Source organism: Lineus longissimus, chromosome 11 (assembly GCF_910592395.1).
Source record: "Lineus longissimus chromosome 11, tnLinLong1.2, whole genome shotgun sequence".
In the NCBI taxonomy this organism is placed as follows: Eukaryota; Metazoa; Nemertea; class Pilidiophora; order Heteronemertea; family Lineidae; genus Lineus; species Lineus longissimus.
The window spans coordinates 14,499,860-14,523,957 of NC_088318.1; the positions used below are offsets into that span (position 1 = coordinate 14,499,860).

The following is a 24,098-nucleotide window of genomic DNA, read 5'->3' on the forward strand; positions in this document are numbered from 1 at the left end:
AACTGTCATGCAGCCAGAGTTGACATGGTGACAACTAGTTCTTGATCCCATATGATAAAATTGGTAAGCGCCTTGGTGAGTCAGTGGTGACAAATAGATGATGACAAATGAGAAGACGGAAATCTGATTGAAAACTTAACATTTTATTCAAATAGAACATTACAATCAGTACATAAACTTTTTTCATTATTCATCCGCGTGTTTTGACCCCCAACCCCTGCCACACACACAGACACCAATTCACATTGGCATCGCCAATACACAGTTTGCTGCCTTGGTGCATCCACAATCCACTAATAGAGAAAAGTCACAGGAAAAAGGACTAGTTCAATAGAACTCCCTCATATCTCTAGGTTTCCTTGGCTTTCTAACAAACTCTGGATTAAATTGAGAATTATATTTCATAGTTCGTTCATCTGGGATCTTCTCCTCCTCCTTTGGAGTTTCTCCTCGCATTTTTGCTAAAAGTTTCTCTGTTTTTTCCCGTTCAGCTTTTTCTCGTCTTAAACGCTCCGTCCGTAATTGTTCAATTGTCTTTTTGCCAGACTCTATAGAGTTTTTGTTATTTTTGTCCTTGTGTTGGTGCTTGTGTTTCTTTGACTGAAATAAGAATGAAAATGTTCTTTAGCACATACATGTCATTGGTGGATTCTGGCATGATTCTTCACAGATAGTTTTTCATCACATCCGGGTGCAAGTTGAACTGTAAGGTAATAATGGCACTTTTCACTGACCAGGGCCTGCACCAAAGTGCTACACAACGACTATCACTATTATAGGTCCCCGCAGAAGGACTCGAGGATATCACATCTTAACAGTTCTTACCTTTTCATCATACCGGTCTCTTCCATGCTTTTTATCATCCACCTTTTTGGTAATATCCACATATTTAGCCATCGTCATCATCGGGTCCAAGGCAGCCTTCTTCTTCTTATCTTCTTCTTCTTTTAACCTCCTGAAAAAGAACACCTCTTGTTAGATACAGACACTGACATTGATACTGACAGAAAATCACCTCTCTCAGCATTTAGAATGAGAAAAATACTGTACATGTATCCCTATTCAATTCACGAAACCCCAGGGAATGAAAGACATGACATGGCCACTGATAAGCCCAAACCATGAAATAGAGGGTGTACCCAAAATCATGTAATTGAGAACCATAAATATACATTTTGAGTATTGAAGAGATCCTCTTACTTGTATCGCTTTTCATTAGGGGTTGTTTCTACTTCAGGCGATCTTTTCCTCTTTCTGATCTGCGGTGGCAGGGCATCATACCAGGTCTTCTCGGCTAAAATATACAAAGTAAAATCAGAAAAACGCAGATTATTTGGTTTAAGGCATTGGTATTACGAAAACTGGCCTAAAAATCTATCTAATATCTAAAACCAAAGACCAATACATGCAACTTACTCTGTGATTCAATAGAGCTCTGTCCAAGGTACGTCAACAGACCAATACTCTTCTCATATTTCTCTTTTTCTGCATTTTTCTCCTTTTCATAATCATCATTTGTTGTCTTCTGTTTCTTCTGCAAAAATCAACATTTAGTGAGCGATCCCCAAATAATGAATAATCGATTATATCCTTTATAGACTGTATTTCATCCCACCACATACGATATGTTTCTAAGAATTACTGACATCAATTAACTATTTAAACATCAATAACAACACAATACTGCACTATCAAATACTGAGAACAATAAAACTTCATCAGGCTGAGAAGCATTATCTTCAAATTAAATACCAGTAAGCTCGTGGTTTAACACTGCATATCTAACGATTATTTATTGCAAATTAACATAATCATTTGAAAGAAATAATGCTTACCCCTTCCTCTTCTGCCTCAAAGAAGTTGATATGCTTAGCAGGCTCAAACTGGATGATTTCAGACTTCCCTCTATCTTGCTCATCTTTCGAATGAGACCCATCACCTAGTTTTCGTCGTCGAAGAAGGTCAATACGAGCCTCTTGTTCCTAAAATAAACACATATGAATTTTCACATAATGTTATGATCCTTCTCACTCAATCATAGGGCACGACAATACAAAAATTAATAAGGAGGGCCATAGACTTTTTATGAAGTTTTCTCTCAATGCTTAATCACATTTTTCAGGAAAACTCAACAGTCAACTTACTGCCAAAGCTTTGCGACGTTCAACTTCTTTCTCTTCTTCAGCTGCCTTTGCTTCATCACTACGGACACGTTCTATATTCTTCTTTGTTCGAACATGCCAACTACAAAAGAACAAATTACATAACCAATTCATTCCTTTCCTTTCCTTAACTTAATAACTAGGCCTATACTAAGTTAGCCGCCCTTGGCCAAGGCGATGTCACTCCATCCATATGCCGATGGCACTACTGGCAACATACAAGAGGTAATAAGATGCTGATGACATGAAACACCAACGAGCCCCTTTCATTTTTATTTGACTTTCACCAAAATATTTTTGAAAAGCCAAAGTTTGGCAGGCGCCATTATTTTGTGACACCCTGTAGTTGACTATAAAATCATTCATGAAAAAGTTTAGGATGCAAATTTGTACATAAAATAGCAGTTTCACAACACTTTCAACGCACCTTTTCTTCGGCAAGATATTCATCTTGTCTTTACACTTTGATAAATGCGGTTTGAATACTTTAACTGAGAGATTTTATGGTAGTTTTGAGAGAAAAGATGAGAATGTTTAGTTTACGTTTGGGGTCAAGGTCATCGCTGAGGGACGACATCAGCGCCTCTAGTGTCAAGATTGTGACGGTTATACTAATTCCCGACCTACCCCGACCTTTACCGACATGCGGACCCGGACTCCGTTACACCAGCGCACCGATTAACTCTGATGGTTCAGAATGGGTGTGAGGGTCGAAACAGTCTTCCGTCTTTCATGACGTCGGCCCCTGTCTCTCACAACATGTTGCTGGTAAAGGCAGTATCTAAAACCCCATACCACATACCACATACCCACATACCCACATGCCAATATTTTCCAGGTGGGGCAATCCAATGACGGCTGAAGCTTTTATAATAAGCCTGGCAAGATTGAATCACTCATTTTTAGTTCGTCTTACCCAGGAGACAGGAGTGTGGACAACCCATTAAACGTGACCCGACCGAATCAAGTTTGATATCATGCTATCAAAGTTGGCAATTGTATTCTGTTTCGAATGATTGCAGGTTTCCAAACTGAGCGCCCTACGAACGACGAACTACAAAGTACGAATGTCTATAGAGTCATCAAGTCCTCTATCTGCTATTTGATTTACACGACACTGAACCATATTTTATAATTGGTTGTAGAAGGAATTGGGGAAATGATTAAAAAAGAATCGTCGATAAAATGCATTTACATCGTCTTTTGGCTTACGGAACCTGCCTAATGCATTTCCACAGCTCAGCATATGAACATGTACAAGTATGTATGCTAAACCAAATCCCACATTTTGACAATGCCTGTCATATTGATCATTGACAGAACAAAGGTCTCGCTTGAGCAGATAACTACTAGCCGGCCTGGTTCAAGGGGGTGCCCGGATGCTGTTACGTCAAATGTATTGTCTTTGGTCATGATCAGTCGCGGTTGATTCGAACGCCAGTCGGTTGGTGTGTGAGATGCGGAGAACATCGCGGGAACGCTTTCTCCGATTTCAAACGTAAAAATGCGTTCAAATTTTCCGAAACAAATCAAAACGGCTGCAGCAGAAGGTAAGGCACAGTATCTATGCCTGATAAAGGTATGGGTTGGTTTCAATGGGTTTTTATTGTAGAAATAGTCATATAATCAAGGCGGGAATGAACTGCGCAGTTTGAAATTTTAAGCCAGACATGTTGAATTACATGTATGTACATCACTGCACTTCATGTACATGTTCAACGGTAATTTTAATTGCCATCCCTAATAAAATACCATTTGCTCAAAGATTAACTAAAGGCGCACGTCCAAGTCATGATGGTGAAGATGGAAGTGATCATGTTAAACCTGCGAGATCCCATCACTGCTCTTCTATCCTGTGATGTGGAAATCTCCACTGAATTCAGTGGAGATGTAAATTGACGTAAACAGTAAACAGTTTTAAATTCAACAACATTACATTTGGCGGCCACTATCCCGACTGTGGTGTAGCACCCGACTGTAACTGGCATGAAAAGGGGATACGCTTGTTATGGATGTCAGATCGTGGTTCCCTGACCTTTGCAAACAATTTCACTGGACGTAACCCACGCGGCGCGGACACCAAGGACCGCTGGCTGATCTATTGATATGTTCGTAGTATGGTGTCAAAGTCGGGGAGAAGAAGAGCCACTCTTCTCTTGTAGGGGGTTCACTTGGAAGTGTTTGCATTTGTTAGCCTATAAACACAAGATTTTAATCCTTCAGTCTTGGGTTTGGCGGAGAGAACTAATCTTACATAAGTCCCAAAACAATATCATATGTCTTTATGGCAATATTTATTATTGGGACCCAGTACAGTGCCGTTCTATCCAATATTCCTGGGGCTGTTGGAGAGGCTTCTTGTCTAAACAGTACCATTCTGCCCCCTCTAAGGCATATGTTGGTAACTAATGAATTGACTGCGAAATGAAAGCAGGTTAAACACAAGGTGTTAATTCTTCAGTCTTGGGTTTTGTGGAGAAAACTAATCTTACATAAGTCCCAAAACAATATCACATGTCTTTATGGGAATATTTATTACTGGGACCCAGTACAGTGACGTTCTATCAAATATTCTTTGAGGCTGTTGGCAACTAGCGCCGAAGCCAGCCACGTGCTATTTTCCCGCCATTAATGCTGGGTTCAGACAAGGCCGGACACGAGCATGCATGTACAGTTTACAAGAAGCAACAACCACAACTAACAAAGATTGCCGACCTGCAGAAAAATTGCGGTCGGTTAATAGATGTAATTATTGGAGTTGATTTGCTCAACTTCGCATCGTTCAAAAGTCTTGAAATTAGCAGACGTACTGTATATGTATGTAAACAGTACAAATATAAATATTCTGATGATAAGAACACTATATTTTGGCAGCATTTTCCGCAAGTCGGTAAAGGTCGGGAAAAGTCGGGGTAGGTCGGGAATTAGTATGACCATGGCAGACCATCAAATTACTTGGTCACGACAAGCAATTATTTCTAACATTTTGGCCAAATGCAGCGACTTTAGTGACATTGAGCTGCTAAGATCAACTCTAGAGAACGTGTGTTGTTACCAAGATGATATAAATGATAATGTCTCTCGAAGAAAACAAGCATTTGAGTAGGTTTTAGTCTGCCTATGATGATGACATGCAAAAATGCCTCTATAGGCAGTAGGCTACTTCATTGACTTAAGGAATAAAATAGGCCCTACGTACGGCTATCTTGGCAGAAGCAGGTGAACCTTACCTTTTGCTTTGATTTTTCAGATTTCTCGAGTGGGCCAGAAAAAGAGAGCATCTGAAGATTATCACTGCCGACATTCCTGATGGTGTGTTACCCACTGGTCAAAAGGGGGCACTTCATGATTTGCGCGTCTTCACCAAAAGAGGTCCTGATGATGCCATCTATGATAGAAATGCAGACATTCGGGAAAAGGTATGAGTAAGTTCAGCTCAAGTTGGTTACATCCTAATATACCGCTACATCATACATGAAGTCGACCTGTGGCTTTGTTGTAATCAATGGAACTACCTTATCCCTCTTAATTTGAAACTGCATCAATTCTTACAGGTTGCCCGTGGAAACTGCTTCCTAGAGATAAAAGATGGGCCGACTGCTGGAACCACTTGCATAGTTTACGCTCTCAAAAAGTTCACAGGTGGGCTTGGAGATGATGATGACCGAGACAAAGGCGATAATTTCACATGGAAGAGATATTTCTCAAAGGTAACTGGAGGTCTATTGAATTGCCTTGGTTGGGTGCCCTTTTATCTTAGTGCCAAGCAGATTTATTAAGAAAGTCCATTGCAACATCCCTCTGTATTTTAAAGTTCCATTATGGAAACGCGAAGATGAGTCCATTTTGATGAAACTTTACTGAAAAAATTGTCAAAGTTCTAGGTTGGTGTTTGGATATAAAATCGGATATCAGTAGCACCTGCTGACACCATTTTTCCCACAGCAACAAGGTGCTGTTGATGATGTAACACTACGCTCTCCCGTCCTAGGCATGTTATATTCATAAGTCAATATGTTCAGCCCTTAGATGAGGCCAAGACTGTGATAGCCACCAGAAAAGCCAATGGTGAGGCTGCCCATCTCAGTTGCATTCGGCTGAATGGTGAGCATGTGATATGCGCTGGGTCCAAGAATGTTCACATGCTGTTGAGGAAAAAAGGTCAGTTTTAGTAAGAAAGTGTCAACATAGTCAGCAACATATTGCTAGTAGTGAAAAAAGATGATGTGATTCAACCTTAGCTATGCCACTGACAAATCTATAAGAAAAGGAATATGATCCAATTGTCAACAAGTTCTGCACAACTCACAAATTAAATAAATGTAGAGACATGGTGAATGCGATTCAACCAGAGCTGTGCAACTTGGCCTGCCTCGCTTTCTTTTTGGGAAATTTGCAAAACCTCTCAGATGATGTTGAGAAAGAAAAGCTCCAAGAAGTTTTTACCATCCCTTATTTTCTCTGCCTTTTGGTCCTTCAGAGCCCTGATTGTCTAATCTGCTTTGTACTTTAAGATGATGTAGAACTTTACACTGAGCCACGTTACCGAATAGCCAAAGTTGTCGCCAGTACTGTGGTGGAAGCTTTGGACAGTATGCCGGAAGAGGAGAAAAATAGGTAGGCTTGATGTCGGTCGTTGATTCCTGAGTGTTCGTCAGAGCTGGTAAAGGTTCTGGGTTCTGGGTCCTGATAAAACCTGCTTGTATCAATCCATTTCCACTCTCACTTGCAGGTTACTTGACTTTCTCTGCCTGACTAAGTTCACTGCCACGTTTGAAATCCTTTCGCCAAACAGCCAACACGTGGAGGATCTGTCTTTTCTTGAAAGGTAAACATATTCTCATGATATTAGGCTGTGTTTATTTCAAGATTAATCCTAGAAACCCATAAAGGAAAACTGATTTTGAGTCGGACTTGGTTTTCAGGTCTGCTCTGGTGTAAAGCCAAATTAACTCTTGCCTATGTTGGGTGTGGTTGCTGACAGTTTTCTGTGTATACTTCTCCTCTGACTTGGAGTAGTCCCTGCAGATTTCTGTGGTCGTGAACCACCCTCTGGACATTTTTATTTCAGATCTGAACTCCGTTTTATCACTTGGACCAGTACTGATGTCGATCCATCCTCAAAGTCTAAGCTTTGCTGTATGTCACCCCATGTGGCTATAGAGGTAACAAATGAATAGTTACCATAAGCAAGTCAGTTTAGCCTACCATAAATAAAAGAGAAACATGTGGCTGTAGAGGCCGACCATCTTGATAACTTCTTTGCTACGAGGCAGGAGCTCAGGGTAGGGGGGGTTAGGACAAAACTGAGATGATATGACTATCTCGAAAAAGCAAAGAGGTAAGCGATTGAATACTGGGGAGTAGGAGGTGATATGGCCAAATTTTCTGTCACGATTACTGTAGAATGACAAAATGCATGGTTGGGAGGTTAAAGGGCTAGTGGTCATGTACAGTAACTCACCTGTTTACCTTATCGTTTTAGATTGCCAAAGCTCTTGGACTCCATACTGTGCAGTATGAAGTTCTGCCCATATCTGTAGTGGATGACAGAATGAAGCAGGTTCGTCTAGGCTATGGGTATGAGGGCGAAGTTCTATACTTCCTTGATTCTGACAATGCTGTGATTGGACTCCTCAAGAAAAAGACTATATGGTGAGATTTGTTGGGTCTCGCACTTGCTGCATCTGCTTGAAGCAGTAGCCTATACCAAAGTGATTACAGCTATTGTTAAGCCTAGCAGCCTTGTGTTTTGAAAGGAAGCAGACCACTGACAAATATTAAAGGGATGTGTACATACACATTGGGGGAGAGGAGGAATGGTTGAGCACCTGGAATTGCAGCATGATTGGGTTCTGCATGGTTGTCATGTTTGTTGTGTTTTACTGACAGTTCTGTTGATTTTCATTGTAGGTATATTTTGTGTAGAGCCATAAGGGAAAAAGCTAAAGTTGCCGCAACTCAGTGGGTGAAGAGCTCAAGTACATATTCTGTGTCAAAGACCCTGCACAAGGTAATGAGTCCCCTGTGAATAATACGCCAAGGCTCTGCACAGGTCGGACGATATCCAACTTGGAATATAAGAGCGATTTTCAAAACGTTTCAATTGAGCCTGATAACAGAATTTGTTTCTGTGTCGGACGGGACGATTGCTTTCACCAAAACCTTTGAATGCCTCAATGATGATGTATCCTTTGAAATCCCTCTGTGTACTTCCTTTCATGAACTGTTTTTTACATCTCTACTTTCTAGGTCGACAAAAGGATTGATGACATTCAGAAATGGCTAGGTCTGGATGCAGAGGCAGTAAGGGCTTGGAAGGTACATATCAGAATAGATTTTAAAGAGCTACATTACTGTATTCGGTAGAATAGCTGTTGAACGTGACAGTTTAGTTGAATTAAGGTTTTGTATTATTTGCAAGACCGATGAACTTGATTCGTCAAACCGAGAACATTCTTTAGGTCTGAGCATTAGTTTCTATGCCCTAACTGTGCCTCATGAACATTTTTTTCCTGCAGGCCCTTGCTGAAAAATATATACGGTGGTTAATCCATGAGCTTGAGGCTGGAGGGTTGAGTTCCTGTGAAGTTATGGACATGTTCCCACAAACATGGTGAGTTATCAGTCAAAACTGATCGGGACATTTTGACTTGTGACTGGGGGCAAAGTACATGTAATCCAGGTCGACATACATGTAGACCCCTCATGCAATGGAACACATCTCAACAATGCTGATTTATGAGTCGACCATGTCCATTCCAGAGACTCGGAGAAGATTCTTGCTAACCTTGAAGAGAAGCTTGGGGCTCAAGGGCATACTTGATTAAGGGGTGTGTCTGCAAGAATGTCTGAGAATTTAGTATTCGTCCTTGAATTTTCCAGGAAGAGATTTCTATCTGAACGAAATCAAAGTGACGAGATCTCTGCCAACTGGTGTGAAATGGAGGATACAGCCACTGGAGGCGAAGGAGAAGTCGGTGTCTCATCATGAGTGTGAAATGGTTATTGCAGGCAGATGTTTCGGGAAGTGTTAGAAAAACTGATAATTGTAGTCGAGGAGGCAGGATTATAACTGAGGGTGAAGCTTGAGGCAAGCTGTTGGCCGCAGTTGGTGGAGTCTATCTCTATCTATACGCATGCTAGAAGTTTTTGTTCACTAAAAATCACATATCATGCCATTTTTTATATGAATAAATAGAATAAGATAAATCTGGCGTTGATATAGTTTCTCTCCTACTGTAAAACTAGTTTGTACTACATGTACGTACACTACTTGCAACCATCAGAAGGACAACTTGAGCAACATCCCATGGACAAGAAAGGATGCACTGTTGAGGCAAACTGGCATTTGCTGATGGAATTGGCAAACAAAGCTATTCCTCTGGTTGTTCAAGAGCAGGGGTGTGAGACGGGACTATTCCTCCTGCTGCATGAGACCTGCAAGAAAGGGTAGTACCCTTCCAACAACCAGCCACAGGTTGGGAAAGGTGGGACTACTCCTCCTGCTGCACAAGCCAAAAGTTTGGAAACACCGAGGGACTGTGACATGTCCCATAGGTAGAAGTGGAGGACTTTTCATCAAGGCTGTCTCCGAATTCACCCTATTAGTGTCTGGTGTTGTCTATGTTCTAATCTCAGAACTGCAGGTCCCTGAGACTAACTCGCAACAACAGTCAACAAGAGAATACGCCATATGGTCATGACCATGTCCCTATCACAGAAGTCCAGGTTTATTTATCAAGGCTGTCCTTGTGTTCAAATGGCTATTCACTGGGTGCTGTCCTCGAGGCTGCGACAATGTCCCCTACACAGAAGGAGGACAAGCCACAACAAGGACATTCAATAAGAGAACTCCTCCAACCACATGTCTCATGGTTAAGACCATGTGTATATAAACAGAAGTTCAGGTCTAAGGTCCTCGCTTTTCCCTGATGTGGTCTGCAAGGCTGTGACAGTGTCACATACACAGAAATGCAGGCATATTCATCAACTCTGTCCTCACGTCCACATGTGTTGTTCCATACTGTTGGGACCAAGACTGTCTTTGTGCTCAAATACTCATTTACTGGGTACTGTCCACAAGGCTGTGGCAATACCTCATACACAGATGTGCAGGTCGAAGACTAAGTCAAAAGAAGGACATTCAACAAGAGAACTCCTCCAACCGCACGCCCCATGGTTAAGACCATGTCCCATACACAGAAGCACTAAGATCCTTGCATTCACCTAGTTTTTTCCTGCTGTTGTCCACAAGGCTATGAGAGTGTCTCATACACAGAAGTGCAGGGGGATTGATCAATACGTCCTCGCATTAGTTAGTTGTTCATTGGTGTTATCCACAAGACTGTCACTACGTCCCATAGACAGAAGTCCAGGTCTATTCATTAGACTGTCCTCATGCTCACCTGTGTTATCTGCACTGTTGGGATAAAGACTGTCCTTCTGTTCAACTGGTTATTCCCTAGTGTTGTCTCCATGGTTGTGACAGTGTCCTATACACAGAAATAAATGGAGGTCTGTTCCTGAAGACTGTCCTCGCATTCACCTATATCATCCCTGGTATAGTCCACATGGCTGTGACAGTATCCAATATGCAGATAAAAATGCAGGTCTAGTCCTTAGCCTGTCCTCGCATTCACCTTATTATTCCCTGGTGTTCTCCAAAAGGCTCTGACAGGGTACCAATCACAAGTACAGGGTTATTCATCTAGACAGTCCATGTGTGGTCAACTAGTTCTTCACTGGGTACTGTCTACAAGGCTGTGACAATGTCTCATACACAGAAGTGCAGGTCACACGAAAGTCACACGAAGGACACTCAACAAGAGAACTCTTCCTAACACTATAAACAGAGGTCCAGGTCTATTCACCAAGGCTGTCCTCGCATTCACCTCCCTGGTATTGCCCAAATGGCTGTGACAGTGTCTCTTCACAGAAGGGCAGGTCTATTCAACAAGCCCTCCTCACACTCACCTGTGTTGACCACTGTTGGGACCATGACTGTCCTTGTATTCGACTGGTTATTCCCTGGTGATGTCCACATGGTTATGACAGTGTCCCATACTTAGAAGTGGAAGTCTATTCATCAAGACTGTCCTCATGCTCACCATTGGGACAATGATTGTCCTTGTCTTCAACTGATTATTCCCTGGTGTTGTCCTCATGGTTGTGACAGTGACCTATACATACATGTGAAGGTATGTTATTCATCCAGCCTGTCCTCACATTCACCTGGTTAATGTGACAATTGTTGCAGGACTGGTGTCTTGAAATGATCTCTCTCAAAGCAGTAAACACCAGTTCACCAAGACTGTCCTTGTGTTCAATTGGATATTCAGTGGGCACTGCGCACCCCACAAGGCTGTGACTCTGTCCCATATACTGAAGTGCAGGTCTATTCATCAAGATTGTCCTCATGACCAAATGTGTGATCCATACTGACTAAGACTGTCTTTGTGTTCAACGGGTAATTCCCTTGTGATGTCTTCATGGTTGTGACAGTCCCATGCACAAAAGTGCATATCTGTAGTCTATTTGTCAATTCCGAGATGTTGTCCACATGGCTGTGAGAGTGAACTATACTCGCAGACATGCAGGTCTATTCATCAAGATTGTCCTCTTGTTCACCGCTGTGATACTGTCACACACACAGAGATGCCTTTTTATCATGACTGTCCGTTTTTTTAACTAGTTATCCCCTTGGGGTTGTCAAAAAGGCACACGGAAATGCAGGTCCATTTGTCAAACCTATTCTCATGTTCACCTGTGCTGTCGCAAGAGACACCCTGTATGTTTTGTTGTTTACTGCCACTGGAGCTCAGTCCTCATTTCTCCCAAGACTAAGTCACTACAAGGACAATCAACAAGAGAACTTCTGCCAACTCATGTGCCATGATTATGACAATGTCGCATACAGGGAAGGACAGGTCCAAGACACCTAGTTATTCCCTGGTGTTGTTCAAAAGGCTGTGACAGTGAGTGTAGGATCGAGACTAAGTCACAACAAGGACAGTCAGCAAGAGAACTACCCCTACCACATGTGCCATGGTTAGGACCATGTCCCATGCATAGAAGTACTGGTCTAAGACTGCTGGAGTTCGCTCCCTGTTTTTACCAGGACTGAGTCACAACAAGGACAATCGCAGAATCACAATCTGCAAGAGGACTGTCATGGCGTCATTTCAACTGGTTGTGACACACCTTACTGGAAAGATTATTCTAGTGCTTGGACCAGAGGTTATCCATAGATATACAACAGGTTGATTAATCTCAAAATTGGGGATAATTGTCAGCATTCGATATAGATGTTCCAGTGGAAAGATGAAACTGCCACATAAGACGATCTGAAGACAAGGATGTGACACATACTGCCTTGAAAAGACACTCGACAAAAGTCACACAAAGAACACATACTACATACTTCATAATCTTTGATTACTAGCACTTTATTGTGTCATTCAAAATGTACACATCACAGCTTTTTAGCCACATTTACACTACAGTAAGGCCGTAGAATGCATCTATATACAAGATAACGAGGTCTTCACATTTTAAAAAAGTTTCACAAGACCATGACTATTTCAGTACCGTAATTCCAAATCAGTAAGAACAGAGACAGGTTGTTCAAGACAGGTAACCTACACGTACACTTGAAGGTACAGAAGGAACACCATTGGGACTGTAAAATGCTGGACACCTTAATATTATTAGGTGCCCTGATAACTACAAATAAATTGAATTAGAAAGACAATGTTGGGACTAAAATCAAGATGACATTAGTCGTGTTTCATTCAGGGCTTTTCCATTTTTCAAAGTGCTTCCTCATTCCAGTGTATTCCAGTTGAGAACACTTAAACTGACCCCATCATGTCGTGTGCATTGATGTTTTGATGAAATCACGCAGAGTGACAGCTTACAGTACAGTGAAGTAGAAGGCAAGATAATTCTAAACACAAAATTTATCTAGTGAATGGGGTGCCCACAATAAAAGCCCTCCATCCTGGTAACTTATATAAATATTTCAGATCACGGTGACGAGCAATTTTACCTCTGGACAAGTTCATCTCAGCAATTATTATTGCACGTCACTGTAATAAATGTAACTTGTCTGCATTACGGTTTAGGACAAACAGTTGTTATTTCACAAACATGTGATCATGTAAAACACAAAAACATCACCAAAACACAACAAATGAAACAATTTTGCGGCGAAAATATTTTACATTTGGACAAAAGGAAGTAAATATAATCACAGATAAAACTGAAGGTGATCCAATCATTTGGAAATCTTCTTTTTCATTTCTATAAAAAAATATTTCATTAGTGTAAAACATGATTAAGAAAATTTCTCTATACTTCATAATTTCATGCTAATCAATGGCAAACTACTGTTATTTTGGAATTTTTCAACGGCTAACATCCGTCGCTCCTTTTATCGGTCTGAGAAACTCATTATGGCGTACACATACATATACTTTAGAATGGACCAACCCTCTTGCCTCTACACATATAACAAAATATCTTAAATATCTAAATGGCCCACGTATCAAACCATTCATTATTGAAACAAATAAGCCACAAAGTGTCTATGCCGTAAAGTCCTTCTGGTCGTTCATTTCTGAACACATTTCCAGTGCCTACAATTTAGTATAAATGTACTTCATCTGAAAAAGACATCATCATCACACACAGATGCAATGAAATGACGAAATTTCACACAATGTACATCTGGGTCACAGATTCAGCAATAATGATAGAAGCAATAACAAGTGACTTGACATGCCAAATTTCATCCATCGTGGTCTCACAATTATTATTTTTCTTATACATGAGTTGTCTTGAAGACCGATTAGTGAGGGTTATCAAATGCTTTCAATTGACCTATATTAGTGTTTTCTTGGTGAATATCATCCTTAACATGCCTAACATCATCAGGAACACATATTTCTTGGTCTAAAATGCAAAATATGTTTCTGGCATACAAACATATTTCTATATATGTGTAAAAATGTGAAGAAATAGCCCAATCACCATACATGTGAGAACTTCAGAATGAGAGACCACTGGCTTGCCACTACTGCCAGACCAGTATCCCTGACCAACTGATAACATTATAAAATTGCTGTGAATTCTCCCCATAACTTGATAAATTATATTTACAATTCAAAATACGATGGACTGAATCCCTCATGAAGTACATGAGTGCACATGTAGCAATCTGCACCAAGGTGCATTAGGGACATTCGAGAATACTTTGGGAAATTGCACAGTATTTGTCCTGACTATAGGCTGATTATCAAGATGCCTTGGCGAAACAACCATGGACAATTACTACAAACTGCAAAAGTCTTTTAAAGACACAAAACACTTCATAATTTTCACAAAGAGTGGCAAATCCTAACATTTATAGCATGAAAATTTCTGCAAATGTATCAGCTATTTTAATTTCAGACAAGCACTAAAAACAAACACGTGAATTCAAAAATTGACCAAATTTCCAAATCATTCCAAATTGTTTGTTGTCCAAAATATTCTCAAATGCCCCTTTTATGTTTTGCTGTCAAAAATCTATGTAAAAAATTGGACTAAAGCAAACCAGGCATGAATTATACATGAATATTTACACAGATTCTGCCAATACAGGCAAATCAGCCCAGCAATTTATAGTAAATTTAATAAATCTTTCTCATCAAATATCAAGGTTGACTCGACTTTTAATCTGCTATCACAAAAATGTCGACGATTTTTTCAAGAGATCTGCACAGGACTGTCTGTCCTTCCCGACTTGTAAGGCTTAGTTTTACATTCGAAGTTGACTTGTCACATGTCATGCTTGGCATTTCTAACATGCGAATCTGAATAGAAGAATGAACAACCGCAACTTCAGAGGTGTTCTCTTGTCACCTTCATGGGTCACATCTGAATCCAACAATGAACATGCTCATTATTCATGACGTAACCAGGTGAGGCAAACATACATGTACATCATGTCACGTGAAAAGAAAACTCAACTCGGTCAAAGATGTTGTCAAACCAACTTCGGCGATACCTAAAAATAAACTGGTCATGAGGACAGGTTTTAAGTGTCATTAATTGGTCTCCAGAGGCATTCTGGGTAACAGGAAGCTACTCATACAGCTCTTCACTTTAACCTTGACCTTTGCGACCCCCACAAATTTAAGCCCAATTATTCCATCAAGCCAGGAAAGTGAGATAAAAGTTCTTGAATTTGAATGACTAGAATAGAAATTCATCCGAATTTTGTCCATACTGCCTTTAATACTGTATGCAATCATGAATGAATGAATAAAGACGAGTCTTTATTTATTCTTGAAGTGCCCCAATGACCCTTAATATCCAGTCATTTGAAGAGAGTCTTCTCCATGATTCAACTTAGTCTGGAGACAGGTTGAGCCCTACTAGTTGAGCACAGCATCACAAGTCAAAAAGCTCAGCTTCCATCGTTACATTTGACATGGCACACTTGCTTGTCGCACAGTTTGAATTGGATTCAATTGTGCCGTCATATGTCTCGACCTTGATCAAATGTGCCGTTTCGAGGAATCTGCCAGGTGTCATTACGACAGTGATAAAGAGCACTGTGCGAATATCGTGACGCTAATGCTAACTGCTGATGACGTATATGAAGTCAGGCGGTAAGCGCTAACAGAGCCAGCAAATTATGTCACAATGACGCACAGGAAAAACATGAGACGTGATGAGTTTTGCCCTAGTTGTTTCACCCAGGTTGTTGTTTTTCTGCTATTACAACCGACCTGGTGCTGCCACACTGACAAGTAACGCCCCCTGACAGATTCCAAACACACAAAGATTAAGCTCGAGGAAGCCCGATCGTCCATAATTTGTATAAATCTCATTTTCCCTCGTTAATCTCCAGGGTAGCAGAAATCAATGTTCTTTGGCGAGGCCGGAAGGAAAAGCAAGTCCTCAACGTTTTCCGCAATGTGAGCAGCGTCATTCTTGAGGATGCTCAGGGCAGGATCGATTTCGTTCAAACCAAGCGTCTATACAACTAAAAGAGAAGGAAAGGCTTGAGATATCTGGTGAAGTTAGTCATGGAGGGCATTAACATTGTCAAATGTACATGATGTACCAGTAAAAACAAGTCTGTACATTTATGAGAGGAATGAAACTGATTTTAATTTGGGACCAATATCATAAGAATCTTTCTACAGAACTACTGCTATCAAGCCTGGTGGTTATTTTGGCTAGGATTATAGCAAAAAGCTATTAATTCAAAGTATAAAGTTTTTGGTCATAGTTATGTCAAATGAAGGCTCAATCTCATGGCCATCCCCAGGTGCAAAAATGTAGGTCGAGTGATTTCTGCTTCAATATTTTGAAGAGTTTTTTTTTGCTTACCTCTTGTGATATATGCATAAACAGGGTAGTCTGGCAATTGTGTCTCCTTGTACTAGATCATCTAAACATATTACACATTCCCCTTTGTCTTCTTGCAATATGTCCTCTGGAATCAAGAACAAAAAAAACATCTAAATCATTGTTTAATTAAAGTTCAATAGAGTGATACCTTAAAATGAGTGTAAGTTGATAAATGTATTGGAACGCCCGTTGTAGAATACATAAAGTAACATGACAAAAGCACAGCGATGTGTGAACCTTTTATGCAATGACCATGTGTTTTGGAAGAAAATATATATTTTATGCTTGTGTTATTCGTAATGATGCTTGACAAAGCGGATTTTTCAGAGACCAAAACGCCATGTACCAGGGCGAGTAACATATGTTCAAAGAAATCAATACACCTAATACAATTTGAAATGGCTTAGGTTTACTGTAAGTGGACTTGAACAGGGTGGCTGGTAGTGAGGAATTTTCACACTGTACTGTAAATAACTGGCCACTTTAGGTGGTTTCTGGGTCACCGAGTGTTTTGAAATTAATGTTTGTTTATACAGGAGACACAAAATGCTCTCGGTGCTCCTGCTACTGGCCAGGTTTAGCGAATTTTTAAAATTTTACTTAATTTTTTAGGAGTCTCTACATTTTTCATTAGAGTACAGGGGCCTTTAAGGCAGACTTAGTAGTTATCTCCAACAAATAATTGCAACTGCCACAGGCATACGAGATTGATTAAGCCACCCTTCGTGGGTCCATTGATTCATTTTCACAGTCTATTATAGAGTAATACACAGCACACAGCCAACATATTTACATATTTATTGAACAGGTTGGGTAATTAGCAGCAGGCATCTGCTGCAGGTAGACTAGTATTCATGGGAACTGGACACCCATGTGCTCCAACAGTTCTTGACAAGCTGGATGAGGTGGCACGATCACAAATAGAAATGAAATATTGGAAAAATATCGCTGTTTGCACACAATTTGGTGCTGGGTGACATGCAAAAACATTAAAGGGCACACCACTAAGATATTTGATTACACAGACACTAAAACCAACACAAAAAGTGGCAAAATGTGCCGTCATAACATGGTCACCAAGGCAAATAGCTGGCATCTGTAAAGTTCTTAGCAAGGCTGGGCATTCCAATGTGGGAAATGCAGTAAAAACAAGGTTTATGCTCTTGTTTCAAAGTGATTTATGCTAATGCGAGTAATGACTACTGGACAGTGTATGAGACAGCACATGTAGAACTACGGGAGGCAGGTCACTTTTGCCTTTTCTCAATTATGAAATTGGCGGCAATCGGGCAAAACAGGAGGGCAGCGCTGGCATTACCACTGTCACCTCCGCTAGTGTCAATCCCTGGTGTCACATACCGTTGTAAGTGATTCTAGGTTTGGTGAGGCACATAACTAGATGACACTCGATATCATCGGGTGGGACATATTTCGAACACACTGGACATTTTATACCTGAAACGACAAAGAAAGAGATTCATGTGATCAAATAAGTTATGATGTACATGTACCGTGGTATTCAAGGTGCAAATTGAAGGAGAGGTCATGACATCAGGCAGCAGTAGATCGGAAGGGAAGATGAGACCATTTGATAATGCACTTGCTCCTTGATACACAAGCCAGACCTCCATCTCTACAACATCATCTACTTCAATAACAATGTTGCAAATGAATAACAGTAAGTATGTCCCTCCATTTCAAGTCATTCACTTATAAACTCACCAACAGTTCGAATAACTGGCGGATCTTGATTAGAGTCAAAAATGTCCAAAAAGTTTCCCATTTGCTGACAATCTGCTGCCAAATAAATCACTATGATACGGCCAACATAAAATCTAACTTTAAATCCAAGTGTTGAACATGGAAATTGCAGATGGAACTATCCATATGTGCAGGGCAGTTACAGGCCCTTGATGCTGCTGGGCTTCTGGGCTTATATTGTACTTCGAATGCTGTTGGAGTATTCGTAGAAATATATGTATGACCACAGATGTATTCCATGCATTGTTTGCATAATATTATTCCCAATTTTACATCATAACGCTAATTCAACTGAGGGTACACTGTCACTACAAACAGAGCACATAATTTTAGAGGGCCCGCATGACGGTGCACCAGGGTAGGCTCAGTCTCCTCACATAAAAAGGTAAAATTGTGACTGAGACACTTCCGTTTACAGTGTCTTAGGACAATTTTTGTGTCTGAGCAAGAATTTTTCCAAGCAGGCACATTGAGGTAACTACCACACCAGAGGAGGACAGGTGCACTCAGTAATACAGGTAAACACACTGGCCTTGAAAAGATGACATAAAAAGTACTGGAGTGTACCCATTTAGTTTTGTTCTTGTATAACACTCCGATAGTGATAATTTGGCTTACGTGATATGCCTACATGTATGAAAGAGACTCATTTAGTCTATATCATATTGATTTGAGGATGATTACAAGTTACTGCGACAGATCATCCCTGGACAATCTGTCCCCTGAGCCCGGTTCTGGAAAATGACGGGATTATTTTAAATACTGAATAAAACTGGGATGAGAATTTGTCATTGGGGAAAAGATGTTGGGGCATTTGGCCAAGGATGTGACACTCATGTACATGATGTTTACCATTGAACCTCTTCATTGTGGACATCTCTTGAGCAAAGTGTCCTTTTATCAAACAAAACTGTGAATGTGAACTCGGAATATCCGGGGGTCCAACTTTGCCCATTGGAGAGGTAGCTAGCGGTGTTAACTAATGTTCTATGCAGTTCCTCTTATATAAAATAAATATAATAATACGTGACCTACATTTACAGGTTTGTTTTGTAAACATGACTATGCAAAAATGCCACATGGTGTTCAGGACAGGTCATTATCCATTCATGATACAGAGACTTTTTTAAAAAACAGGCACGTCTATGTCATGTATATTATCATTTGGTGACATAATGCAAAAATGGGGTCTATATTATTTGCCACAAATATTGGGGGGGGGGGGGGGTGGTCAGTGCGCACTATCAGTTTCCCCTATGACACCACCAAACCAGTTCATTTTGACAGCTGCTGATTGGTTGTTGCTCTCAACGGCTTCCTCCGACTAGACTAGACTGATCATGACTGACTGGTCGTTAAACCTGGTTAAACTCAAAGTCTAAGACCAAGGACAAGGTCAAAGTCTAAGAGACACAATTTTCTAAATATAAACACCTGAAAATGAAAGCATTATAAATAGTTAGAATTCAACGTAATGTCACATTAAACAAGATGTTTATCCTTCTGCTTATACTCACCGTGAATCAACAGCCCACCAAGAGGAGGCAAAGAACTTGCTTGCATAAATCCACGAAACGGGCCCTCATCGGGGCTGGAATCAGAGTCCGGGGAACCTGCCCCATGGGCTCCCCCATTAGATGTCGGTATACTAACACCATGTCCGTGCCTTCCCGGCCCAAACCCAGGAATACTACTAGCCCTAGCCCTGGCAGCACCATTGCTGGAGCTGGGGCCCCCAAGGTAGCCTGCCATGGCCATCCCAGCACTCAAACCCAGTGCTCCACTTGCACTACCATCGTCACTACTCGAAAAACTACGAGGTCGAGTACTTGTGCTATTTCTAGCTCCCATAGTCAGTATGTTAAATCAGTGATATCGTCTACGTATCCCAAGGTCCTGGGGACGTACGATTTTGCAAAGACTTGGCCAATATTCCGATTTTTTTCAAGGCATCTTTTGTGAAAATGTGTGATCAGTTCGCCATTTTCTGACTATGTTTACGTCATGTGACGTCAGGCCATGTGACAAAATAAACCCAGAACAAACTAATCGATCTCGCAAAGCCAAAATGTTATGCAAAATGTTATGCAGTGTTTCGAAAAAGTGTCAGTCTGTATTTGGATGTCTAGAAAGCTAAGACCTAAGATCTAAAACCTAAGACCTCTAGGGACCTAAGACCCTTGATGCTAGAAATCTACGACCATTGATGCTAGAAACTTAAAACCCAACTAGAAACCCCTCCTTTCGGTAGCTCGCAGCATCATTCATAATTTGCCAAAATGGCGTCGTCATCGGGGCCTGTTGGACGAAATATCCGAAAAAGTAAATGGGCAATCGACTTCTCAAATAGGTAAGATGTACGATCCAGTTGAATAATGAAGTTTACATACTTTTGTAACTGTAGTAACCTCCAGTTTAGGCCAGGGATCGTTGTTAATTTTATAAACACCAACTGAAAATTACACCTGTTGGTAACCAAAAAATATTGCATAAAAATGCACTACAGTTCTATATTCGGATGTTACATTAATACATATTTTCGGACAAGGAAGTCACAGTTTCTACTTATGACCTAGAACAAGGATGTAACCTGAAGAAATTTTCAGAGGTTTTGAAAAATCCGTTGAAAATTTTTCAAATTGAAGAATACTGCTGGTGATACTGCTGTGCTTAGGCGTCCATGGCATGGCGGGAGATACAGCCACATCCTCTGGCTCTGGGTCAGTAAAATACTTCAAAGTTCTTTTAAATCGTTCAAGCTTTCTTGCAATCTTATTTCTTACACAGGTCTCGAGGGGGAGGTGACCGACAGTTGATGCCTGTGCACACAGACCTGACAGCTCCACTCGGTTATTCATCAAGTGTTCAAGGTGTACATAGCCACAGAGAATCTGATGCCGATTTGCTAGTAAAGGTAAGAGAACAGTCCCTTGAAATCAAAAAGCTGTCTTTATATCATGGGACAGAGTTTGGACAGATATGAACTTGACCCCAGTTGGAGTTAGTCTACAGATGGTTTGCCACAACCGGAATGCTAAGCCTTTTCTGGGGCCAATTCACACTTTCTTTGCCAAGGGTTTTACTTGTTTCTGGACTTGACTCTTGAGGGTAGGTAACTGGTAACTATTGGTTAGCCCAAGTGCAATGTAACATGCAACATTATCAACCTGGCACCAATGCATCGACTCTGTTCTTTTTGCAGAGGTCATGGGATGTAGCGCTTGGCCCAATTAAGCAGGTGCCCATGAATCTGTTCATCATGTGGATGGCTGGCAGTACAATTGGTATTTTCCCAATCATGATGGTCGGCATGATGTTCATCAGACCGATCCAGGCAATGATGGGTGCTCAGCAAAGTAAGTTAAGTTTTCCTTTCATTTGCACCGAGAGAAGCTTGTACCCCTATCCATTGAGCAGATTAGAGTGTATTTTAATAAATTCTTCTTGTTTTGATATTCAAATTGAACTTATCTCAAAAATTGTACAAAACATGAAAGTAGCCTCATGCCCTGCTTTTGTCAATGAAGGTTGTTTTGTTGTGTTTCAGCTTTTAAAATGATTGAGGGAAATCAACAGTTGGCACAGCGATTTGTTTATCTCCTTGGGAATGTATTATGCGTGCTGCTAGCTGTTTATAAATGTCATGGGATGGGAATATTACCGACACATGCGTCAGATTGGCTAGCGTTTGTGGAACCACAAAAAGTAAGTAACCATTTGGTCCTTCGACATTTAGAATCAAAACTGATGTGTGTAGTACAATTCATTTATGAGGCTGGAAAATCACTGTACTTTCACCAGCGCTTTCAGAACTTACATTTCATTAAAATCATTTTGCTTCAAGCAAGATGTGGCCTTGTCCAGCCTACTCTTGATTAGAAACTTCTTCATTTCATTGTATTTTTCAGAGATTGGAATATTCTGGAGGAGGCATGCTGTTATGAGGCTGAACCAAGAGGGACCATCAAAATACATGTGTAGTGACTTCATCAATATCAGTTTCGTTACCACTTTTGGACTGTTGGAAATTTGACCAATATTCTCTGGGCACCTGACTATAGATTCATGCACTTGATTGGGAACAACGTTTCCGAAGAAGTCGCATCACATCACTATAATGTAAAACTGTCGGAGCTGCAATTTATCGTGACATGACGACGGCCAACACTATATAAACGTTGTTCCCAATCAAGTGTATGAATCTAGAGTATCATGTAAACATTGCATTTTCCATTCATCAGTCCATTCAACTTCTTGAAGCCTAAGTTGATTCACAATAGCTTTTTCCTTGCATCTTTTTGGGCTTTTGTTATCATAGCTGAACAGAACACAAAAGTACTATTATCAAAGCTCGTGCATGCCTTAATAATGTATTCAGTTTGATTACAAATTTTTCCCCACTGCCTGTCGGTAATTCTTTGCATGCATAGGCTGGCTCAAACTTTTCACAGCTTTATGCTGGCATCAACTTTCGATAATCTCATGTTTCAACCTATTTATTTTGATGGCTACTTTCTGTTAGAGGAAAAATAAACTCTTCTAACTTGTCTACTTTGTAAATGTTTGTACATTGTTGCACTCAGGAACCCAATTGCATATTCAAAATACATGTTAAACTTGTTTAGTTTAATGCCTTGAAGAAAAAAAAACTGGTTGTTAGAAATTTCCCAAAATGTGACAATCCACACTATTTTGGAGTGTCACTGCTAGTCGTCATGACCAGTTTGACAGCAACCACAAAATTTGAGCAAATGAGCAAATTCACCAAATTTTGGCATCTTGAACTGTTTCAAGTGGCAGTATGTGTAAGGTAAATTCTTCAGCTCAGTGCAACAAGGAGTTCTAGTTGATGTCTTCTCACCTTTGATCAGCGTTGTAACTGCCACATTACTGACTGTGGGGCTTGCATATTTTCAGGGTCTCGGCCAATTTTCTGTTCGCTTTCTATTTCTCTATTTCTGTTGTGAAGTAAATTATCTATTGAAGTAGGGCCTACCTGGTAGACACAGTCTATTAAGTGGTTGTTGTTTTGCTAAAATAGTTGGATTGGAATTATTAAAAAACGTGTCATGTTTTGGAATTTTCATTCCAGAACGACGACAGTTTTGGCAAAATGATTATAACTTGCAGTCATTCTGTCTGTGACAGTAGATTATGTACAGCCTTGATGTCCTCTTTCACAGATTTATGGTTATGTCTTAAATTGAAATAAATATTTCTGTTGATATCGGGAGTTCTTTAGTCATTTTGGCTCTAAAATGTTATTGGAATGAGTGATTTTGCCTGTCTTTAGTTGGGATGGGATGGACTGTGATTGTGACTTTTATGGAATTGCTGATTGTGCACAAGTACCTTAAAATACGCTTGTTCCAGGAATATTCTCTTTGTGGCTGCAAGTTGAAGAAACTTGCTGCACAATATGAAGACCAGATGATTGATTGTGACTTTCTTCATCAGTCAGAATTTCCTCCAACAGTGATCTAGGACCACTGACTGTGACAGTAATGGGTGATATGAATAAAGATTAGCAAATGCTTTTATCTAAAACTCCATGTACATTTACACTAGGCCTTTCTGTACAAAATTGAAGTAAAAGCATTTGCTAGTCTTTATTCATATCACCCAATATCATGAGCACAATATAAAAACCATTGACAGACTGTGTGACCTGCTTCACCAGTCAGAATTTGCTCTGCCAATGCCTTTATCACCTACGACTGGCTCTCAATGTCTAGGATCATAGACCATGACATGGCCTTCATCAGACAG

General features: G+C 40.5%; 4 protein-coding genes across 5 annotated transcripts; 2 read left to right on the top strand and 2 right to left on the bottom strand.

Annotated features, from left to right (window-relative positions):
• Positions 1 to 172: 172 nt before the first annotated feature.
• On the bottom strand, positions 173 to 2,717 carry LOC135495988 (leukocyte receptor cluster member 1 homolog). 2 transcript variants are annotated; one of them, XM_064785064.1, is made up of 7 exons: positions 2,590 to 2,717; positions 2,145 to 2,244; positions 1,836 to 1,982; positions 1,417 to 1,531; positions 1,201 to 1,294; positions 826 to 955; positions 173 to 600 (listed from the first exon to the last, which is right to left on the bottom strand). In XM_064785064.1, exons 1-7 carry the CDS (start codon positions 2,610 to 2,612, stop codon positions 328 to 330), a joined length of 882 nt encoding a protein of 293 aa, XP_064641134.1. In that variant the 5' UTR covers positions 2,613 to 2,717; the 3' UTR covers positions 173 to 327. The 2 variants fall into 2 exon arrangements, with proteins under 2 accessions (XP_064641134.1, XP_064641133.1); XM_064785063.1 differs by having other exon boundaries at positions 1,417 to 1,534.
• A 2,380-nt stretch (positions 2,718 to 5,097) lies between these two features.
• On the top strand, positions 5,098 to 9,364 carry LOC135495658 (uncharacterized). Its single transcript, XM_064784489.1, has 12 exons — positions 5,098 to 5,264; positions 5,413 to 5,581; positions 5,717 to 5,872; positions 6,185 to 6,323; positions 6,677 to 6,779; positions 6,895 to 6,990; positions 7,234 to 7,327; positions 7,648 to 7,817; positions 8,076 to 8,175; positions 8,415 to 8,483; positions 8,684 to 8,778; positions 9,048 to 9,364. The coding sequence occupies exons 1-12, from the start codon at positions 5,098 to 5,100 to the stop codon at positions 9,154 to 9,156; spliced, it is 1,467 nt and encodes a 488-aa protein (XP_064640559.1). The 3' UTR covers positions 9,157 to 9,364.
• Positions 9,365 to 12,585: 3,221 nt separating this feature from the next.
• On the bottom strand, positions 12,586 to 20,313 carry LOC135495701 (E3 ubiquitin-protein ligase ZNRF2-like). The gene is made up of 4 exons (XM_064784557.1): positions 19,847 to 20,313; positions 17,928 to 18,023; positions 16,548 to 16,653; positions 12,586 to 16,197 (listed from the first exon to the last, which is right to left on the bottom strand). Exons 1-4 carry the CDS (start codon positions 20,178 to 20,180, stop codon positions 16,140 to 16,142), a joined length of 594 nt encoding a protein of 197 aa, XP_064640627.1. The 5' UTR covers positions 20,181 to 20,313; the 3' UTR covers positions 12,586 to 16,139.
• A 264-nt stretch (positions 20,314 to 20,577) lies between these two features.
• Positions 20,578 to 23,554, top strand: LOC135495600 (ER membrane protein complex subunit 4-like). Its single transcript, XM_064784405.1, has 5 exons — positions 20,578 to 20,679; positions 21,117 to 21,243; positions 21,532 to 21,685; positions 21,877 to 22,034; positions 22,238 to 23,554. Exons 1-5 carry the CDS (start codon positions 20,609 to 20,611, stop codon positions 22,271 to 22,273), a joined length of 546 nt encoding a protein of 181 aa, XP_064640475.1. The 5' UTR covers positions 20,578 to 20,608; the 3' UTR covers positions 22,274 to 23,554.
• Positions 23,555 to 24,098: the final 544 nt, after the last annotated feature.